This window comes from Herpailurus yagouaroundi, unplaced genomic scaffold (assembly GCF_014898765.1).
Source record: "Herpailurus yagouaroundi ecotype Mexico unplaced genomic scaffold, PumYag 189, whole genome shotgun sequence".
Classification (NCBI taxonomy): Eukaryota; Metazoa; Chordata; class Mammalia; order Carnivora; family Felidae; genus Herpailurus; species Herpailurus yagouaroundi.
In genome coordinates this window covers 12,472,308-12,492,831 of record NW_024412420.1, presented here as the reverse complement: position 1 = coordinate 12,492,831, position 20,524 = coordinate 12,472,308, and the positions used below count along the sequence as shown (strand labels likewise).

Genomic DNA, 20,524 nt, shown 5'->3' with positions numbered 1-20,524 from the left:
TCCAGTCAAAAATGCAGAAGTCTAAGGTATTCTTACTTGGTCCCTTTCAATCAAGAAGCTAGAAGCACCAGGCTACACACTATTTACATCTTTAATGAAAAACAATTCAGGCTACAGCAGCCAATGAAGAAAAATGGCACCAAAAGGAAAATCGGAAATGAAGACCCTGAACCTGCCCTAAAGCTTTAGTAAGGTGCTACCAGTTCCAACAAGTTGCCCTTTAACAATACTACTTACAATATAAATGTCTGCAAGCACCTAGGGAGGAACACAGGTACTAATTTTCCAAATGTATTCATGCTTCTATTCCAAAACACTGGACCTTTTCAGAGCTATTCTAAAATGGTAGCATGATTCTTAATACAACTGAGGAGGCTATCTTACCCCTGACCAGAGTTTCCAGTACAACTGACCTTTTGTAAACTCCACCTCAATTGAGTTAAACCAATACAAGTCCGCAAATAAAGTCGTCCATGAAAAATCTTCATTTGAAGCTCTGAAGAAGTACTGCTCATTTTGTATTCAAAATTTCCAACAACAAAGAAAGGCTGGCTAAAAATCACAAGAGCCTATGAAACAAATCTCACGATCTCACAAACTTTTCCTCTTTGTCTCCCCACTTCCCACATCATTTCACACTCTCTCTCACTAACTTAATTCCTTACATGTGAACTCATCTACACATTTCTATGATTTCACTGCCCTTTGCGACCAGTAACGATCCCAGATAAAAACTTATGGAACTAATCGAGAAATCAAAGCAGAAGCGCTACACTTGGTATATTAACTCCCTGAAAGGAATCAAAGAGTAAAGATATCTGAAAGCCTAGAAAAGAGGAGAAATCTTGTTTTCATCCTTTCTGCACACATTCTTTTTAACAGCCTCCCCACCGCGTGAGGAGGACCCATCGGGAAGCAAGGCAGCCCCTTTCACACCTAACTGAAATACTCCCGGGGCCTCCGCCCTATTTACCCTAACAGCTCCTCCCCTTCCAGATCCAAGCCAGGCACCTCACCGCCCCTCCCTCTCCTAGCCCCCACTCCAGGTTATCCAGCAGATGATCTCCCCAAGAAGCACACCTTGGGCTGCCCAGCCCCCTCTCCAATTTCCTCGAAGTTACTTCTCCTTAGCCCGGCGAGCGAAATGCCTCTGACTGCCCCAGCCAGACCCGATATTCTCAGAATGCGTTCGAAACCGAAGGTCTCGCAGCCGTCAACCCTCTCCACTCATGTCCAAGCATCAAGGTTGCCCAGCTTGTCCCCTTCCCAATTTACTCAAGTGTTTCCTCCCCAGCCCAATCCAGCAGCCGCGCACCCAACCACGTAGTATTGTCTTGTTGGTCTACCCAGGCCCTGAGGAGAGACCCGCCAGTGCTCGGCCCACCCCGAATCGCTTCTATCTCCAGCTCAGGATACGCCGCCCGCCCCGCCCTCTCCATCCTTCTCGCGCTCGGCGCCCGGCGCCCGACCCCCGCACCCGGCGGAGAGCTTCGCGCGGGAAGGGCTCGGGACCCGGCGCGTTCCTAGCTCCCGACCTCGGCCGCAAGCGCGGCCCCTCACCCAGGGCTACCACTACCGCCGCCGCCACCGCCGCCGCTGCCGCGCACCTCCCCCCAGCTCCCCGCTTCCCCTCCTTTAGCGGGCTCTTCACCTCAGAGCAGCGCCAAAGAGCCCGAGAGGAATCGGTGCCGCGCTAATGGCGCGTCGCGTCGGGCCGGCCGGGGGAGTGGCGCCCAGAAAAGCAACAAGCCGGTGGCCGCAGTCGAGCCCCTCACTGAAGCGGCGTACCGCAGGCCCCGGCCAACGGCCCTCCCCTCGGACGAACAAAAGAGCCTCGCACTCGGCGCTACCCGCCGCCCACACTGCGCAGGAGCGACGACCCTCCGCACAGTACTATGGGACTTGGAGTCCATCCCAGACTACAAGACCCAAAGTACTGCGCGCGTGCTACACCGCCCCGCGGAGTGTGCGCGGGGTTCGGGGAGTTTTAGTTTTTTAACAAGCGCCGGAGCAGCTCTAGTTTAGAACGTTGCGACCTAGGGAATTAGAACGTATGGTTTTACGAGCGAGCCCCATGAAGCTTGGTACGAAAAATCAACCACTTCTGGACAGTTCACGTGAATCCTTGACATTTTTGAATCTAAAGAGGTTTCTCACCAGACCTTAAATCGCCAATAATCTCTGTAATCCTCAATTTCTGCCCCAAATCTCTGTAAGGCTCCTACTTCTCAGTGTTTATAAAGTACTTCCCCTTCAAAGTCTTGCCTGATTCTTTAGACTAGGTTAGGTCCCCCAGGTAGTTTCCTCATCAGGGCCTCCAGAACTTCTCGAAATTTTTCGTTGACTGCACCAAGCCAGAGCTCTAGTGCAGAACCCCCTTATCTCCGTGAGCACTCCTCACCCAGCCACCTCCCAAAACACCGAGAAAGGCAAAAAACCACGCTTATTCTTCTTCGAGACAAACTGTTTAGTTCTGACTTCAACTATCTCGCTGTCCCCAACTCTGTTCATATGGAAATTCAGTCTCCCATAACGTTTACCCCACTTTATTGTCATTAATGTCTGTCTTCTGTTTTCTAACCTCCTGTAAGGGCAGAAACCTTGCCGCCTCGTGTTGTTCACCACCCTATACTCAATGCCCAGTACAGTCCCTGGCATACAGTTGTCAAGCAATATTTGTTGAATAAATGATTAAGTGAATTAATGAAATGTCCTACCTGACAGAAAGGGCAGGTGATCAAGCTTTCCTTCCTCCATCTCTTCACATCAGATTTGTGGGGTTTTGGTTGGTTGTGCTTTTTTATTTGTTTGTTTGTTAACTCTTTTGTGCTTCTTTTCCCTATCAAATCAGGAATAGAACTACCAGAAGATGATTTTTTTTTCCTTCTTTACTCTGAATATTCACATATCCTCCTAATCAGAGGTAAAGAGGAAAGGCAACCAGTCTATTGTACTCCACTTCAGAATGCGGGAGCCTGTGTGTATATAACAGTTTTGCTGAGCCAGGCACTGTGCAGGGCTGTGGAGAATTGTCATGTAAGAAACCCAGCTCAAGAATATCATAATACTTTTGCTAAGACCGCTGTGGGAGCACAGGGAAGAGGGCAATTCTTCCTGAGACCTTGGGTTGGGTGTCTATGAAGAGGCAAAAATTCAGCTACTTACTCCCTCCTAAAGTGTCCTGTTCTGTGTGTAATAACTTTAATGATGAAAAAATTAATTCTAATAATATAAGCTACATATTATTGAGTGCTTACCCCAGCACTAGGAATTCTCTTAAGGTCTTGATTAATGTTATTTAATCCTAAGCAACGCTGGGAGGTGGGAAGTACTATTTCCATTTTACGGAAAAGTTGTAGAATCTGACTAATGGCATTCATCAAGAAAGTGGTGGGATTGCAATTTGATGTCATGTCTAACTCCCAAACTATAATTCTGTCTATGTGAAATGCTGCCATCCCGAATTCCTCATATTGAGCTGAATTCGGCTTTCCCATGGAACTACCACCTACTCCTCCTAGTTCTGGGTGTGTGGCTGTACACAGTTATGTTCGGTAAACGTAATTCCTCTTTCATATTCCTTCTAATATTGAAATTCAGCCTTTATGTCTCCCCCCCCCCCCCCCGCCCCAAGGTCTTACTTTTCCAGGCTAAATACCGCCATTTTCTTAAACCGTACATCATAGGAAAATAGTTTTGGGTCTACCATATCTAGTCTGTTATTAAATCCTGGCTCTTTATATGGGTATTTCAAAATAGGGGGAGTCATCACTGCACAGCTGTTCTACACCATTCTTGAATTAAGGGAGTCAAAGGTACCTTTTCTTTTTAGGTAGCAGAGCACCACTGGTTTATGTGAATCTGCAATCAACTCAGAGCTCTCTTGTTAATGATCTATTCTGGAATTCTGCTAGGGATGAATGTCAAACTCTCAAGCCTAATGTTTCTCCGTAACAGTATCTTTTTTGAAAATCTTTTAGGATCAAATGGGTTTAGTTCTTTTCTCTTCCCATAAGAATGGTGGCATTTTAAGTTATTCAGACCCTCAGAGTTTCTTTTCCTTCTAAGGGTAACAGCAACTCAGTCATAGTAATCTTGCTCAAGACAACATTTGAAGTCACATTGCTCATGCCCACAGGAAATGTGTCTCTCACATGAAGTTCCTAAAATCTCAAGGAATGTGGGGAAGAGAGGAAGTCTGATGCCGCAAAAAAGAACAAGGACTTGGAATCAGGCTGAACTGGATTCAGTTCTGTCTCTACTTTTTGCCTGCTGCGTAACTTTGAACAAGCTCCTTAACTTCTCTGAGCCTCAGCCAACAGAGAAATCTGAAACATGGAAACATTACCTAAGACCTACCTTGCAGCATTTCTGTGGGATGGACTGTAATGTATAAAGGGAATGCCTGTATATACTGGCACTAATAAACAGTAGCTATTTTAGGTACAGCACATAGTTGCTTCTCATGTGATTTAAGGAGTGGGGGAAGTACAGAACTTTTTTTTTTTTAATGTTTTTTTAAATGTTTATTTATTTTTGAGAGAGAGATAGAGCGTGAGAGGCAGAGGGGCAGAGAGAGGAGTCACAGAATCCGAAGTAGGCTCCAAGCTCTGAGCTGTCAGCACAGAACCCGACGCGGGGCTCGAACTCATGGACTGTGAGATCATGACCTGACGTGAAGTCGGACGCTTAACTGACTGAGCCACCCAGGTGCCCCAGTACAGAACTTTTGAAATATTTTCTTCCCCACTGTCTGAAATTCTTTATTTCATTTTCCCCCAATTTTTAAAATGATGGTAAAATATACACAACATAAAATTTACCATCTTAACCATTAAAAAACTTTATTTTAGAGACAGTGCTAGTGGGGGAGACGGATGTGGGCAGAGAGAAAGAAGCTTCACACTCAGCACAGAGCTGGAGGCAGGGCTCGATCACCACAGCCCTGGGATCATGACCTGACCCAAAATCAAAAGTCCAACGCTCAGCGTTCTGAGTCAACCAGGAACACCCCCCCCCCATCTTAACCATTTTTAAGTGTACAATTCAGTGGTATTAAATGCATTCATAATGCAGTGCAACCATCATCATCATCCATCTCCAGAACTCTTTTCATCTTAAAGACTGAAACTCTATACCCATTAAACAAAAACTCACCATTCCTCCTCTTCCTAACCTCTGGCAGCCATTATTCTACTTTCTAAGATTTGGACTACTCTAAGAATCTCATATAAGGGGAATCGCACAGTATTTGTCTTTTTGTGACTGGCTTATTTCATTTAGTGTAATGTTCTCAAGGTTCAAATGTTGCAGCGTGTGTCAGAACCCCCCCCCCCTTTTTTTGAGGCTGAAGAATATCCCTTTGTATGTATATATCACATTCTGTTTATCCATTCATCCATTATTGGCCCTTTGGGTTACTTCTGCGTTTTAGCTCTTATAAATAATGCTGCTCTGGGGCGCCTGGGTGGCTCAAGTCGGTTAAGTGTCCGACTTCAACTCAGACCTCAGCTCAGATCATGATCTTGTGGTCTGGGAGTTTGAGCCCCAAATCCAGCTCTGTGCTGACAGCTCAGAGCCTGGACGTGCTTCGGATTCTGTGTCTCCCTCTCTCTGCCCCTCCCCTGCTCACACTGTCTCTCTCTCTCTCTCTCAAAGTAATAAATAAACATTAAAAAAATAATGCTGCTCAGAATATGGCCTACAAATATCTTTTTGAGACCCTGCTTTTAATTCTTCTGGGTGTTAAAAGACAAAATTCAACTAAGAAAATTTAACCATTAAATTGGCTTTATTCAATGATTATGAATCAGGCAGCATCCCATCTAGCAAGTAGAAAGGGGCTGAGCATACAAAATAGAAGGCTTTAAAAAATTTTTTTTAATGTTTTTATTCATTTTTGAGAGACACAGAGAGAAAGAGTACGAGCAGGGGAGGGGCAGAGAGAGAGGAAGATAGAATCTGAAGCAGGCTCCAGGTTCTGAGCTGTCAGCACAGAGCCTGATGTGGGACTTGAACTCACAAACTGTGAGATCATGACTCGAGCCAAAATTGGACGCTTAACAGACTGAGCCATCCAGGCGCCGCTAGAAGCCTTGTTTTTTTTTAAATCTCTATGCCCAACACGGGGCTCCAACTCACAATCCTGAGATCAAGAGTCATATGTTCTACTGACTGAGCCAGCCAGGTGACCCCAAATGGAAAGCTTTTATAGACAGAAAGTTGGCAGGGATGAGGAAAAATTAGATTACCTATCTTTCTTTGGGAGACGGAAGAGTCTTTCAGGCAGATTGCCTCACTGGTGCCCACAAGGTTACCTCACTAGCCTGACCAGTTAAGAGTACATTCCTGGGAGGGGCTGAAACAGAAATTAGGTTAGATTTTAAGTCTTGGTTTGTTGACACGCGCTTAGCACGAGTGACTCCATTTTGGATCCGTTTTTGGCTTGTTTAACCCTTCTTCAATTCCAGAAGTGGAATTCCTGGATCATATGGTTTTAATTTTTTGAGGAACTGCCAAACTTTTCCACAGCGCCTGTACTACTTCACATTCCCTCCAACAGTGCACAAAGGCTCCAATTTGTCCACATCCCCACATTACTTGTCTTTTTCTGTTTCTTTGATAGTAGTCATCTCCTAATGGGTGTGAGAGTCTTTGTTTCATTTTAACTACTACTTGAAATTCTATTGTTAAGGATTTAGTCATTTGGGGCTAACAAGGACTCTCTTTTAAAAGGCAAATATACTTGAGAGCTATCTGTCTTTCTTACCTCCCCTGGTCAGTGTGATTCTCACGTGACTTCCTGGTAGTTACTGGACTCTAGTTAAAACCTATACTTCTCAGGGGGGTGGGAGGGAGGAGAGGGTGGGTGATGGGTATTGAGGAGGGCACCTTTTGGGATGAGCACTGGGTGTTGTATGGAAACCAATTTGACAATAAATTTCATATATAAATAAAAAAAATGTAAAAAAAAAAAAAACCCTATACTTCTCAAATCTTGCACCTATAGCCTTGACATTGATTGATTTTCTCATGCAAAGTGCTAACTGCCTGAAGAAGTACTAGCATTTTAGGTATAATAGAGATTGGCCCCATTATCAAGTGTTAGAAATTACAGTTGAAAAAATAAGGTCAATAAAACATAAGATATGGCACTATGAAACCTTATTACATTCAAATTGTTTAATAAATTATTGTTTAATATTCATTTATTTATTAAAATTTTTTTTAATGTTTATTTTTGAGAGAGAGAGCACGCAAGCAGGGGAAGGGCAGAGAGAGAGAGGGAGACACAGAACCCCAAGCACGGTTCAGGATCTGAGCTGTCAGCACAAAGCCCGATGCGGGGTTCAAACAGACCGTGAGATCATGACCTGAGCTGAAGTCGGACATTTCAGCGACTGAGCCACCCAGGTGCCCACTAATAAATTTACTTAAAAACATTTATTGAGGGGCACCTGGGTGGCTCAGTCGGTTAAGCATTCGACCTTGGTTTGGGCTCAGGTCATAATTTCACAGTTTGTGGGTTCGAGCCCCGAGTTGGGAGTTGGGACTCAGTGCTGACAGCGTGTGGAGCTTGCTTGGGATTCTCTCTGTCTCTGTCTCTGCCCCTCCCCTACTCACGAGACACATGCACTTTCTCTCTCTCTTAAAATAAACTTTGGGGTGCCTGGGTGGCTCAGTCAGTTAGGCGGCTGACTTCGGCTCAGGTCATGATCTCACGGTCTGTGAGTCCGAGCCCTGCGTCGGGCTCTGTGCTGACAGCTCGGAGCCTGGAGCCTGGAGCCTGGAGCCTGTTTTGGATTCTGTGTCTCCCTCTCTCTGACCCTCCCCCATTCATGCTCTGTCTCTCTGTCTCAAAAATAAATAAACGTTAAAAAAAAATTAAAAATAAATAAATAAACTTTAAAAAATAAAATGAAAAAAAAAAAAGACATTTATTGAGTAACATATGAGGCAATGATGCTAAGCCCTTATATTACTTATAATATAAGGTCAGGGTGTTTTCCTGTTTGGCTCACTGCTTTATTCATAATGCCTGCAGCAGTGTCCAGACCCATAGAAAGGGCTTAATAAATATTTGATGAATGAATGGATACATTCTGCAGATATACTCTGCGGTTCTCCAAGTGTAATCCACAGACTCTGGGAGTGCCTAAGAGAATTACAGGGAGTCTGCAAGGTCAGAACTATTTTCATGATAATATGAAGACATGATTTGCTTTTTCACTGTGTTTACATTTTCACTAATGGTGCAAAGACAACAGCAGGTGAGATGGCTGGCACCTTAGTGTGAATCAAGGTGCTAGACTCATGGTATTCTCTTCTGCCACACCTATGCAATAAAATAATTAAAAAGCCATTTTCAAAAATTAAAAAAAAAAGCCACTTTCAGGGTGCCTGGCTGGTTTACTCTGGCTCATTCAGTAGAGCATGGGACTCTTGATCCCAGGGTTATAAATTTGAGCCCCCTGTTAGGCATACGGTTTACTTAAAAATCTTAAAAAAAGAAAAAACACTTTCACTTAAACTATGAAACAGTACAAATAATTAATTTTGTGAAATCTCTCTTCTGGAGTATGTATCTTTTAAATGTTCTGTGTAATGAAATGGGAGTTTTACATAAAACCCTTCTGCCACTTACTGAAGTATATGGTTGTGTGATTGAGATGTGTGAACTGAACGAGCACAGAACACCATTTTTTCCCATCTAAGTACTAACCAGGGCTTACCCTGCTAGTTTCCAAGATCGGGAGTGTTCAGGACGGTACGGACATGGACTTTAGAACACAAGTTTTGTGGGGCACCTGGGTGGCTCAGTCGGTTGAGCGTCAGGTTTCGGTTCAGGTCATGATCGCACGGGTTTGAGTTTGAGCCCCGTGTCGGGCTCTGTCCTGACAGCTAGGAGCCGGTTCCAATTCTGTGTCTCCCTCTCTCTCTGCTCCTCCCCTGCTTGTGCTCTGTCTCTCTCTCTCAAAAATAAATAAATACACACTAAAAAAAATTTAGGACACAAGTTTTGCTTGAAAGAATGACAGGGAAACTATAGTTATTCAGACTTGCATATTTGAATGGAATGAGCCTGGCACATGAAAGAAAAGTGACTTAAAGTACTTTTGTCAATGATAAAATTTGAGCTTTCAAGAAAAAATTGTAATTTTGGAAAAGGTGCTTGGTATCCACCAAAGTGAGCTTGACAGCTTTCCAAGATTTTTGTGATGAGATCAATGATTATAATGCATGTGATTTTTTTTAATGTTGAGTAGTGAAATGCATCAATATTTGGAAGATCTGCATAATTCAGTAAACCAATATTTTCTGAGTGGTTTCAGATTCCCCATTGCAATTAATCTTTAAGAAATTACCGTTTGTTGAGTTTTGCTAGTATCCACAGTTATTGGAGAAGGCTAAAAATACTCCTTCCTTTTCTAACTATGTATCTGTGAGAGACTGGAGTTTCTTCATTTCCTAGACCAAAATAACATAGCAAATCAGAGAAAATGGGGAGGAAATATGGGAATCCAGCTGTCTTCTATTATGCCAGACGTTAAAGAGATTTGCAAAATTGTAATGCAATGACACTCTACTAATTTTTGGGGGGAAGTGTAGTTATATTTCATAAAACATATTAACATGTATTGGTTTATTATTATTTTAGGTGAATTAATACATGTTCTTAAATTTCTCAATTTTAATTTCTAATCCAGTGAATATCCCACATAAACAAACACTCTTAACCAATTTTGAACAATGTTGGGGTGCCTGGCTGGTTCAGTCCTCAGGACGTGGGACTCTTGATCTTGGGGTCGTGAATTGGAACCCCACGTTGGGCGTACACTTTACTAAAAAAAAAAAAAAAAAAAAAAAAAAAAAAATGTAAAGGGATCCTGAGACTAAATGTTTGAGAAAAGCTTTTCCGAGGTTTGTGCATAACCTCCATTCTACAGATGAGGAGACTAAGACTTAAAAAGATTTAGGATCAGGTTAAGCCCCCACAGTCCAGTGTAGTGCTGGGTATTGCACCAAGGCCGTCTAAAGCCAGAGCTTGTATTTTGTGACCATTTTTCCTAGACATTATTATCTTTGCAAAAATTACCTTTAAACAGGTTGTTAACAGACGTTTCAACAACATAAAAAAATCATGATATCCAACGTATTTTCTTTTTTACTAACCAGCTGCGCGATTCTTCTTTGGGCTTGTTTCCGCGAGTCAAACGGGTGTTTGCTGGGCCATCTCAGTTCGGTTTTCGCTCTGACAATCCCTGGTTTTACCAACGTGAGTTGGTCAGTGGGTTCGCCCGCCCTTGATAACTCCGCGGGGGAACTGCAACCCAGTGGGTTCAAATGGGGAAGCTCTCGGGACTTTGAGACATTCCAGGAATGTGGGCGTTTTCTTCCCCGACCCTCCCACACTCCAGATGGCCCTCGGCCCGACAGAAATGAAGGCGACAACCTCCTCACATCTCCCGGTCCGGGGACCCTCTTTCGGACCTTTAATGACGCCCCCTGGCCGCTGATTGGCTGCGCCTGACGACGACGAGCGGGACACGGCTCTGGACTGGCAGTCAGAGCCCACTCACCGCTCCTCACCCGCGTCCACTCTCCAGTGTCCCGAGTGAGTCTCAGGGGGCCGGGACTCCGGCCGGGGACTGGGCGGAGCGAGCGCGCCGCCTCCGGAGCGGGAATCTCCACTAAGAGCTCGGGCCTGCAGGGGCGGGGCGTCCTGGGCACCCGCGATTGGCGTGGCCGGGAGCCTTCTCCCGTCGTGCACCGGGGCACCGGCCACTTACCCGGAAGGAGAAGCCGAGGCTGGCTCTATGGTGCGGCGCTGGCGGTGTCGCTGTGGGGAGTGGGTGCTGCTCTCAGGTGAGGGGTCGTGGGCGGGACCGCGGGGACAGATCGCTGCTCTCCAGTGAGGCTTGAGCGTCCAGGCTGGCGCTTGGAGGTGGGGTTCTCGCTTGACGTTTTAGGGAAGAGGCTGTCTCACGTCCCGGGATGAAGGCGGGTGCTTGCTCCGGATCCAAGGAAGGAATCCCGGCTTTTCCATTTGTTTTCAAAGTAGAAAGCATCTTTCCTTTCCACTCCCCAAGCTGAATCGCCAAAGGAGAAGAAGGGTCATGGGGCCCTTTTGCTCCTAGTTCGTTAAGAATGGAGAGGGAGTGGTCAGAGTTAAAGAGTTTGGGGACAATTACCCAAACGGCTAGGGGTAGGAGTAGTGACAAGTATTTTACGGGGATGGAGGCGGTTCTTGCTAGAGTGTGGTCGCTTTTGTGATTTACCTTCCATGTGTAAGGAGTGGCAAATTACAAATGGACAGAAGGATGGAGTGGAGCTGCTTGGTTGGGAATACACAGAACTTGGTCAGAAAAGGGAGCATTCTCTACCACGTGTGGGTGTTTAGGCAGGAGAGCTTTTGGAGTTGCCATCTGGCACCAAGGGCTCAAGAATGAGTAAGAAGGGATAGGAGTATTGGTGGCTCAATATACTTTTATCACCTGATGTAAAATAAATGTTTTTTCATTTATTTTGAGAGAGAGTGGGAGAGAGAGAGAGAATCTTAAGCGGGGTCCGGGCTATCAGCGCAGAGCCTGACGCCTGGCTGGATCTCGGGAATTGTGAGAGCATGACCTGAACTGAAATCAGGAGTCAGATGCTTAACCTACTTGATTACGGTGTTTTTAATTTGTTTTTAACCTCCTTTTGAAGTAGTTTAAATGGGGGTGAAAATGGTGGGAAAGCCTTGAATTACTACCTTGAATTGTTAGGACACTGGAGAGCTTTACAAGGAATCTGCTTTGTATAAAGCAAACAACTGGATTCTTCCCGGAGATATTGGTGCTGGTACAGATGGAGAAAGAAAAGGAAGCTTTGGATGTGATTGAAAGGACCCAGGAAATGCAGTTAGTGCGGAGTGGGATGCATACGTAGCTGTAGCTGAGAGGATCGCTGACTTACCCTTATTTAGATGACCTGGATCCATCTCCCAGATCACGAGCCAAAGTTAAAGAACTTCCTCCTTCCCCTTCACAGGCAGAACTGAGCATTTCCTTGTGAGGAGTGGCATCTGTGCGGAGGAAGCTGATGGAGAACAGTAGTTACTAGAAATTATTATTTGGAGTCTGGGTTTTTGTATTTGTTCCAGTGTCTAGCGTTTTTAAGGGCAAGTTACAACTGAATCTTTGTTGGTGCCCTTTAAAGTTAGATTTAAGTATACAGCCTATTGGGGGGTGCTGGGATTTTTTTTTTTTTAAGTGAGTTGATAGCTATTTGTTTCTAAGTGGTTTTAGCCCCAAAGGAAAGGAGAGGGACTTGCACTTGGAGGTGGTGGAGGGCCCTATACAAATTCTACTTGAGCCTCAGAACGATGACCATTTCATTACTAAATTATGGTCCTGAATTTGGCAAACCTTTCAAGGCACAGGAGACGTGTTGAGCCCCACTGAGTGTATGAATGACTGATTTCCTTGTCCTCATCTTTCCCATCGTTACTTTTGTGAAAAAGACACTTCAGAATGTTGAACCCTCTGCTGCTGTGCTGACAGTTTACCAAATGGCTGAAAAGAGAAGAGAAAATTTTATTATTTTTTAAAAAATCTGAGGTGGTTAACTGTTCACAGCTAGTCGGTCTGTTCTTTTCTGTCACAGGCATATGACTGCTTGTATCGGAGATGTTATACTTTGGGCGTTACGGAATTGGAATTTCCTTTCAGTTCAGGACCCCTTTGTGACAGTGATTTCATCAGATGGAAAAATCAGATTGTCGGCCAGAATACGAAGAGGGTATTACAGTCACAAAAACTCTGGTTTGCTCAACAGTGTAGCCCAATCCTGTCACATACCACGCAGTTTTGTCTCTGTGTGCAGTGGCTAGGGTGGAGAGATCTTCTGGTATTCTGGAAAGAATGGGGGAAGTTGTTTGCTCTGCTAATTTCGTGGTGTAAATGAGCTCCCCTTCTCTTGAAACGTTAGCCTTGTGTTAGCAAAGCATAAAATACAAAGAAACTCATTACACACTCTTCTAATGGTAAGGCAGAACTAATAAGAGAATGTGTTTCAAATTAATTGTAGGACTGTAAAAATGAGTGGGTGTGTGAATGGGCATGGGGGGTGGGGAGGAGAGGGAGAGCTTAGAGATAGTCTTGTTTTCCCAGGAGCCAGCCTGGGTCATTTGTTGGCAGTACATATTGGCTGAAGTCAGTTTTCATTTCAAGGTAAATTGGAAAGGGAAATTAAACCTTATTGTTCTGCTCTTAAGAGAGGAGAAGGGGGTGGAGGCGGCAGCCAGGGTGGATGCTGTTGGAGTGGTTCTAGGAGTAACAAGATTAGTGCTGTATTTTAACAGAAGGTGACATCATGGGCCCCTTTGGACTCGAGTAACCCTGTGCTGTAGGCTTCATGGTCCCCTTGTCGGAGTGGGGGATGTCGCTGCACATGTAAACTGCCACACTGGGGGAAATCAGGGGCTTAGGCTTTAATGAATCTTTACAAAGGAGCGGAAAACATCCCGAGCCGACCTGTGTGCAGCTGTGGGGTGCTTGGGCAGAGGTACAAACCGGATAGCATGTCGAGAGAGGAAATGATTGGGAGCCATTGGCTTGGGTTCCGGAGAACAGATTAGATAAAGGAAGGTTGCCACTGGGCAACCCACTCAGGTGCTCCCGGAGCTCTCCAGCTCTATGATTTACCTCTGGGTAGGCGACTGTAGGGTTAGCAAGACAAAGAGAGACTTTTAAAAGCCTTGGTGTTTGTGGGGCGTGGTTGCCTCTAAACCGCCAGGAGGGGGCAGTGTTAGGCTCACTTGCTAGGGTGTGTAGTGTGTGCCGGTGAGACACTACTGTCACCTGCAATCCTCAAGCAGAGGTTTTACAGCTGAACTTGCCTGTTCTGGCTGCTGGAGGTGCACAGACCCAAACCTGCTTTGGCTGGAGGTGGCCTAGTTAAGGGTTCTGGCAGTGGTCTGCACAGGGAGTCCAATCATCTGGGTTTTTAGCTTGGCACTGAGCTACAGTGGGGGGACGGGGGGGGGGGGGATTTTTTTGCTTCCTCTTAAGTTTTACACGAGAACGAAAAAAGTTGCCTGGGTTTTCCCAGGGGTTCAATTAAGAATTTTCAGGGTTTTGCCTTGGTGAAGAGTGATAAGAACAGAGGCATACTAACCGTGATTGTTGCCCTGTCTTCTGTCCCTTATCAGATGTTTTCTTCCAATGGGCTTTTGCTGTAGGATGTTGGAAAACCAAGAGCAGGAGGTAAGCGTGTGGTCTCCAGGAAACAGGTGGGTAAAAGTTTGGTGGGATTTGGGAAAAGATGCAAATCATTGCTCCGTGGTATTGTACTGACAGTAATACCTCGGGGGTGCTGATGAGCTCAAAATAAAGGCAGGAGAAGGAAATCCATAGTAAAGCCATGCAGGGAAATGAGACTCCATTTTGACCTTTTCCATTCGTTGGAATATGGTTGAATGTCACATTCACGAGGGCAAGGATTTTTTTCTCTTGTTCACGTTCTGCCCCCAGTGCCTTAGAGCCGAGTCTGACACATAGCGGGTGGTCAATAAATCCTTGTTGAATTGAATGAATAAATGAATGAAAGTTGGTGCTGACTGGAAAAATCTGGCCACCTGTGTTGTCAAAGTTGCCTTACTGTGTGGCTGAGCCGAAGCTGAAGGAGCCTTTCTTACCTCCAGGAGGTGATCACTGTGCGTGTTCAGGACCCCCGCGTGCAGAATGAGGGCTCCTGGAATTCTTATGTGGATTATAAGATATTTCTCCACGTAAGTGCATCACACTGTTGCATTGGGATCAACACTCTCTAGCACTGAGGGCTAGTGCTGAGGCAGAACCTTTTTGTGGGTATTTTGACTGTCCGGAGACAGAAGAAAAGGAGGGAGGAGGGGCATGAACTTGAGATAATGGGTGAGAGTTGCTTTCTAGCTGCCTGGTGGCACCTTGCTCTGGTCAGAGCCCTTGATCAGGCCTGATGGCTTGGATCCTCCGTCAGAGGGACCATGGGGAGTTCATGTAAATTTGGTCTTTTTCTACCTGTTTTTTTCTTTTTCACGTACTTCCTCCTGTAGACCAACAGCAAGGCCTTTACCGCCAAGACGTCCTGTGTGCGTCGCCGCTACCGTGAGTTCGTGTGGCTGAGAAAGCAGCTACAGAGAAATGCTGGTTTAGTGTGAGTTTGCTTCTGCTTCTTTCTTGGATCTGAGACTGGTGCTTATGTGAGAACCAGAGTTTACAATAAAAAACAAACAAACCTGGCAACGTGTCAGGCACTTAGGAAATTGAGAAATGTGTTCTTAAATTATGTTTTCAAGTCAGTGGAAAAAGTAAAGACAGAGTTCTTATTTCTAGTATTTTAACCTAACAAAGTCATACAAATATCAAAAATAGTTTTCTTTTTTAATATGCATATTCATCCAGGGCTAAACAAGTGTACTGCTAGCATTTTATGTGTGCGTGTCACTGGTTATCAGAAACCTGTTAGCACCTGGACTTAACGTGACCAGTGGTGTTCCTGTCCATTTGACCTGTAAAGAATCTTAATTTTTTTTTTCTTTTTTGTGCAGAGAAATTTTCTGAGAGACATAACAGATTGAGAGACTTAGGGAAAGTAGTATTGTTCACTCCTCACTTATACCATCCCAAATAAGTCCTAAAACTGGAGACAGTTTAGAACAGAATGCTCTGGGGACAGGTGGCCTGTGGGTGCCCGAGCCGGTTAGTTAACATGTGGGACTGATGAAGCCGCTGTCATGGGTCAGGTCCTCATTGCCAGTTGGGATTTCCTCTGATGGATCCTGCATCCTATTGCCTGGCCTGTTTTTTTTTTTTTTTTTTTTTTTTTTTAAGTCTATTTATTTTAGAGAGAGCGAGAGTGTACACATGCACACGTGCATATGAGTTGGGGACGGGGCAGAGAGAGAGGGAGACACAGAATCCGAAGCAGGCTCCAGGCTCCGAGCTGTCAGCACAGAGCCGGATGCGGAACTCGAACTCACGAGCTGTGAGATCTTGACCTGAGCCGAAGTTGGATGCTTACCCTACTAAGCCACCCAGGGGCCCCTGGCCTGTTGTTTTTTTAAAAAACATGTTCATAATAGAAGCTAGGGAGGTTTAAAGAATTTGTGGATGGCTTGCTACAACTCAACTACTTTTAGAAAATTCTAAGCATGTGACCTGCTTGGGTTGGAGGAGGTAGGTCTTAATTTACATGCAGGGACCCAGCAGGCTCCACATCTCCGTGTCCAGGTTTCTTCTTATCTATCTATCTATCTATCTATCTATCTATCTATCTATCTATCTATTTAATTTATTTATAAAAATTTATTATTTTTGAGAGGGAGAGAATGAGAGAAGGGCAGAGACAGAAGGGGGACAAGGATCTGAAGCAGGCTCTTGTGTTGATAGCAGAGAGTCTGATGCGGGCCTCAAACTCACGAACCATGAGATCATGACCTGAGCCGACGTTGGACACTTAACTGACTGAGCCACCCTGGCACCCCAAGTTTTTTGCTTTTTAAAATAAGAGCTGACAGGGGCGCCTGGATGGCTCAGTTGGTTAAGTGGCTCTTGGTTTTGGCTTAGGTCATGATCTCTTGGTTCTTGAGTTCGAGCCCTGTGTCGGGCTCCATGCTTCCAGTGCAGAGCCTGCTTGGGATTCTCTCTCTGCCCCTCTCTCACAATAAATAATGCACTTAAAAAACAAACAAACAAAAAAAACCTAAAAGCTGATGGTGGGAGTGGGTTTTGTAAACAATGTAGTATAGCAGCAATGAAGTTTTGAAGTCATAGATGTGATTCAAATACCAACTCTGCTGGTTACTAGCTGTGTGACATCGGGAAATTTACTTAACTTCTCTGATGGTGCCTGACACATGGATGTCCCGCAGTCGGTATTAGCCTTGCCCCCCTCCCTACCTTATTAAAAGCTATGTGTATTGATTTGTGCCTCTTTTTAGGGGGTTTCCTTGCTCAGGGGGTGGAATGACTGTCTTTAATGTCACACTCATCTTGGGTGTTCAACATTATGTGACCCCACAGCCCTGTACCTGAACTTCCTGGGAAGTCAACCTTCTTTGGCAGCTCAGATGAGTTCATTGAGAAGCGCCGGCAAGGTCTGCAGCACTTCCTGGAAAAGTGAGTGGGCGTGGTGGGCTAGCACCTGCCTCGTGCAGGTGGGCGGGGAGGGGGAAGGGGCCAGGCAGGATGGTCCCTTTGAATAGACAGGCACATCTATGGTAGATGCCTTTCTCGCACCCCCATACCTTCAGTGCTCCCTCAAGCCGGAAGCTCTTCAGCAAGTGGGGCTGGGGAGGGCAGCTGCTCAGGGTGATGCTGTGTTGTACATCCTGTGTTTTCCCCAGGGTCCTGCAGAGTGTGGTCCTCCTGTCAGACAGCCAGTTACACCTCTTCCTGCAAAGCCAGCTCTCGGTGCCTGAGATCGAAGCCTGTGTCCAGGGCCGAAGCCCCATGACGGTTTCTGACGCCATTCTTCACTACGCTATGTCAAACTGTGGCTGGGTCCAGGAGGAGAGGCGGGGTTCTTCTCACCTGGCTAAAGGAGACCAGCCTAAGAGGTACTGGAGCTCTCATTTCTGAGGCACCGAGGGCTAGGACTACTGTAGCCCGGGCCAGTGAGGTGTCCGTCGGATAGAGAAGGTCCTGTCACGGCATTGGTAGCCTTTCAGAGAGGCCTCCTTCCCCTTGTGCATGGTTTTCTCATCTTGTGCGCTAGGGTCTGAGCATCTGGGCTACCTCGTCCCTGGGTAGCAGGCTCTCCTATTGAAACTTGGGGAAAAGAAGACTTTCTCATTCTGTTCTTTATTTCTCTCCCCGCCATTTTATGTAATTAATTAATTAATTTTTTAAATGGTTATTTTATTTTTGAGAGAGAGAGAGAGAGAGCATGAGCAGGGGAGGGGCAGAGGGAGAGGGAGGACAGAGGATCCGAAGTGGGCTCTGAGCCGACAGCAGCGAGCCCGATGTGGGGCTCGAACTCCTGAGCTTCGAGATCATGACCTGAGCTGAATTTAGACACTCAACTGACTGAGTCACCCAGGCACCCCCCCCCAACTCCTGCCCTGTTCAAGTAACAATTTTGGGGCACCTGGCTGGCTCAGTCAGTGGAGCGCGTGACTCTCGATCTTGAGTTTGTGAGATCAAGCCTCACATTGGGTTTAGACATTACTTAAAAATAAAATCTTATAAAAAAAAGTGACTTTATTGAGTTATAATTTACATATTTTAAAAGTCATCCTTTTAATGTTACAGTTAATGTAGTTTTAATTTGTTCACAAAGCTGTGCAACCGTCAGTCACCATAGTCCATTTTAGAACCCCAATTTTTATCATCCCCAAAGAAACCTTGGACCCATTAGCAGTGACTCCCCATTTTCCCAAACTCCTAACCCCTGATGAGCACTAGTTTACTTTCTGCATCTGTGGATTTGCCTGTTCTGAACATCTCACACAAGCAGAGTCATACGAGGTGTGGTCTTTTGTGCTTGGCTTCTTCGACTCCGCGTTTTCAAGATGCATCCGTATTGTAGGGGGTTTCAGTGTTTAATTCCTTTTTATGGCCAAATAATAATCCATTTGTATGGCCGGCCCACCGTTTGTTTGTTTGTTCACTTGTGCTTATCTGTTGATTTTTGTTTCTCCGCTCATGCCCTTCTTTTTCCCGTCCCGTCCTTTCCCAGTTGCTGCTTTCTTCCACGATCGGGCAGGAGGAGCTCTCCCTCACCACCTCCCAGGGAAGAAAAGGACCATTTCGAGGTGTGGGCTCCCGTTGTTGACTCTGAAGCTCCTTCCTTGGAAAGCCCCCCTCTGCCACCCTCCCCCTCGCCATCATGCTGTGATTTTACAAGACCCGATGAGGGGACGTCTGCTCCTCAGCCAGTGAGGAGGGCCATGGCAGGGGACCATGCTGTGCCTTTGGACCCTGGGCAGTTAGAAACGGTTGTGGAGAAATGAGCTCTGGTCTGAGCCCTGGGTTCTGCTCCGAGGCGGCAAGGGGACTTGCTGGGGTGGGATCGGGCACAGGGTAGGTGTGGGCGGTTGGGCCACTTAGTGTCTTACGGTTGCCTCTGCTCAGGTTGGTTACACAGAGGCGGGTCGCAATAGCTCCTCAGGCTTCCTCCGCAGGATTAAACACTGTCCAGTTGTAAGGTAGGCGTAAGGCCCGCGGGCTGTTGGTTTTGCACGGAAACACTGGGCGGGGGGTGGTATATTTACTCCCCTGGGAGCTGAGTTTCTTTAGATGTTCGTTAATGGACCCGAGAGCATTGCCTCAGGTGACTGGTTTTGGGGACCTGCAAGTGGCAGATTTTAAGCTGTCCTGTTGAATACTGACCCAACAGAAACACTTGCGTAGTTGTATTCCCGGGGGCTGTGTTTTTGCTGCGGCCCTTGGAGCACTTTGTTTCTGGGAGGCTGGCCTCTTGCCTGCCTCCTTTGGTGGACCAGGGGGTGAATGTTGATTCTCCCACCCCCTCGCTTGCCTTCCTTCACTAATCCCACGGAACGGAACAGTGCTGTGACTCCTCTGTCGCCGGGGTTTCCCGCATATCCTGAGACCTCAGTCTCACCGCGTGGGGCCTGAGCTCATGGCCATCTGCGGAAGAGAAGCGGTCGGTCACAGCCCGAGGAAAGGCAACGGCTCGGGGTTTTGTTTTAGAAAAGGCTGTCCTGGGTCCTGCGCTGTCGCTGTCTTTTCCGGTTACAAAGCAGAGATGTGACTGTGTTTTCTGCACGGTTAGCGTGGGCTCCTTTCTTTTTTGAATCCTTCTCTTCTCCCTGAGTAATAGCCTCCTGCCCCTGGGGCTTCAGCTACCACGGTGTCCCTCTGCTGTGTTGCTGTGTTGCAGGGAGGCCGTATGTTCAGTCCAATGGCGCGCAAGGGCTTTGTCTGTGCCTGGAGAGAGGGCTCTGGGGATGGAGGTGAGGAACGACACGCCTTCACACAATGAGGCATTCTGCCCTCCTGCTGCCATAATTCCTCTCCGTGGAGAGCCGAGCGGCTAGGAGCCCAGTGCCGCTGGCGGTGTGCATTGCGTGGCGCTTAGGTGTGGGTGTGGGCGTGCGGTTCTCCTCTCGCCCACCCCCCCCTCCTCTGGCCAGCCCGCCCTGTCTGCGGGCTCCTTTAATACCAGCCTGTGCTGTGGGACTGTCATGGCATTTAGTTCAGAGTTGAGGGGCTTTGGCCTGAAATAAAATTCCAAGTATTTAAGACGGTTGTTGCCATTCGTGTCTAACAAGCTGTAGCAGAGGAGGAGGGAGGGAGGGCTGGCAGTAGTTGCTTTCATAAATCATGAATTTATCAGCGTGGAAATAACGGTTCAGAGCCGGGGGCCGCAGCTCTCCGGCACTGTGTGTGCCGCGCTAGTCCACCGCTGGAGGAAGGGTCGTCTTCTGGAGAGCCAGGATCCGGCTTTTCTTGCACTTGTGGGCATGAACCTTGTTAGGGATAATTTACCTGCTGCCGCTTCCGTCCTCGCAGCCTGTCTGAGGTGCCAGGTGCTGAAA

The 20,524-nt window shown here is 46.5% G+C and overlaps 2 protein-coding genes across 6 annotated transcripts in view; one reads left to right on the top strand and one right to left on the bottom strand.

Annotated features, from left to right (window-relative positions):
• The window catches only part of CBX1 (chromobox 1), a 30,079-nt gene extending 19,760 nt beyond the window's left edge, over positions 1–10,319 (bottom strand). The window contains exon 1 of one of the 2 annotated variants that reach the window (XM_040497291.1): positions 10,174–10,319. The gene's annotated coding sequence lies outside the window, so the exon portion shown is untranslated. Of the gene's footprint in view, positions 1–1,651; positions 1,853–10,173 lie in introns of those variants that run through there. The other variant, XM_040497290.1, reaches the window with a different exon arrangement.
• A 436-nt stretch (positions 10,320–10,755) lies between these two features.
• On the top strand, positions 10,756–20,228 carry SNX11 (sorting nexin 11). Of its 4 annotated transcripts, XM_040497286.1 has the most exons (9): positions 10,799–10,866; positions 12,646–12,780; positions 13,152–13,211; positions 14,192–14,246; positions 14,684–14,770; positions 15,074–15,174; positions 17,043–17,138; positions 17,366–17,578; positions 18,700–20,228. In XM_040497286.1, exons 2-9 carry the CDS (start codon positions 12,650–12,652, stop codon positions 18,971–18,973), a joined length of 1,017 nt encoding a protein of 338 aa, XP_040353220.1. In that variant the 5' UTR covers positions 10,799–10,866; positions 12,646–12,649; the 3' UTR covers positions 18,974–20,228. The 4 variants fall into 4 exon arrangements, with proteins under 4 accessions (XP_040353222.1, XP_040353223.1, XP_040353221.1 ...); XM_040497289.1 differs by lacking the exon at positions 12,646–12,780 and having other exon boundaries at positions 10,772–10,866; XM_040497287.1 differs by lacking the exon at positions 14,684–14,770 and having other exon boundaries at positions 10,798–10,866.
• Positions 20,229–20,524: the final 296 nt, after the last annotated feature.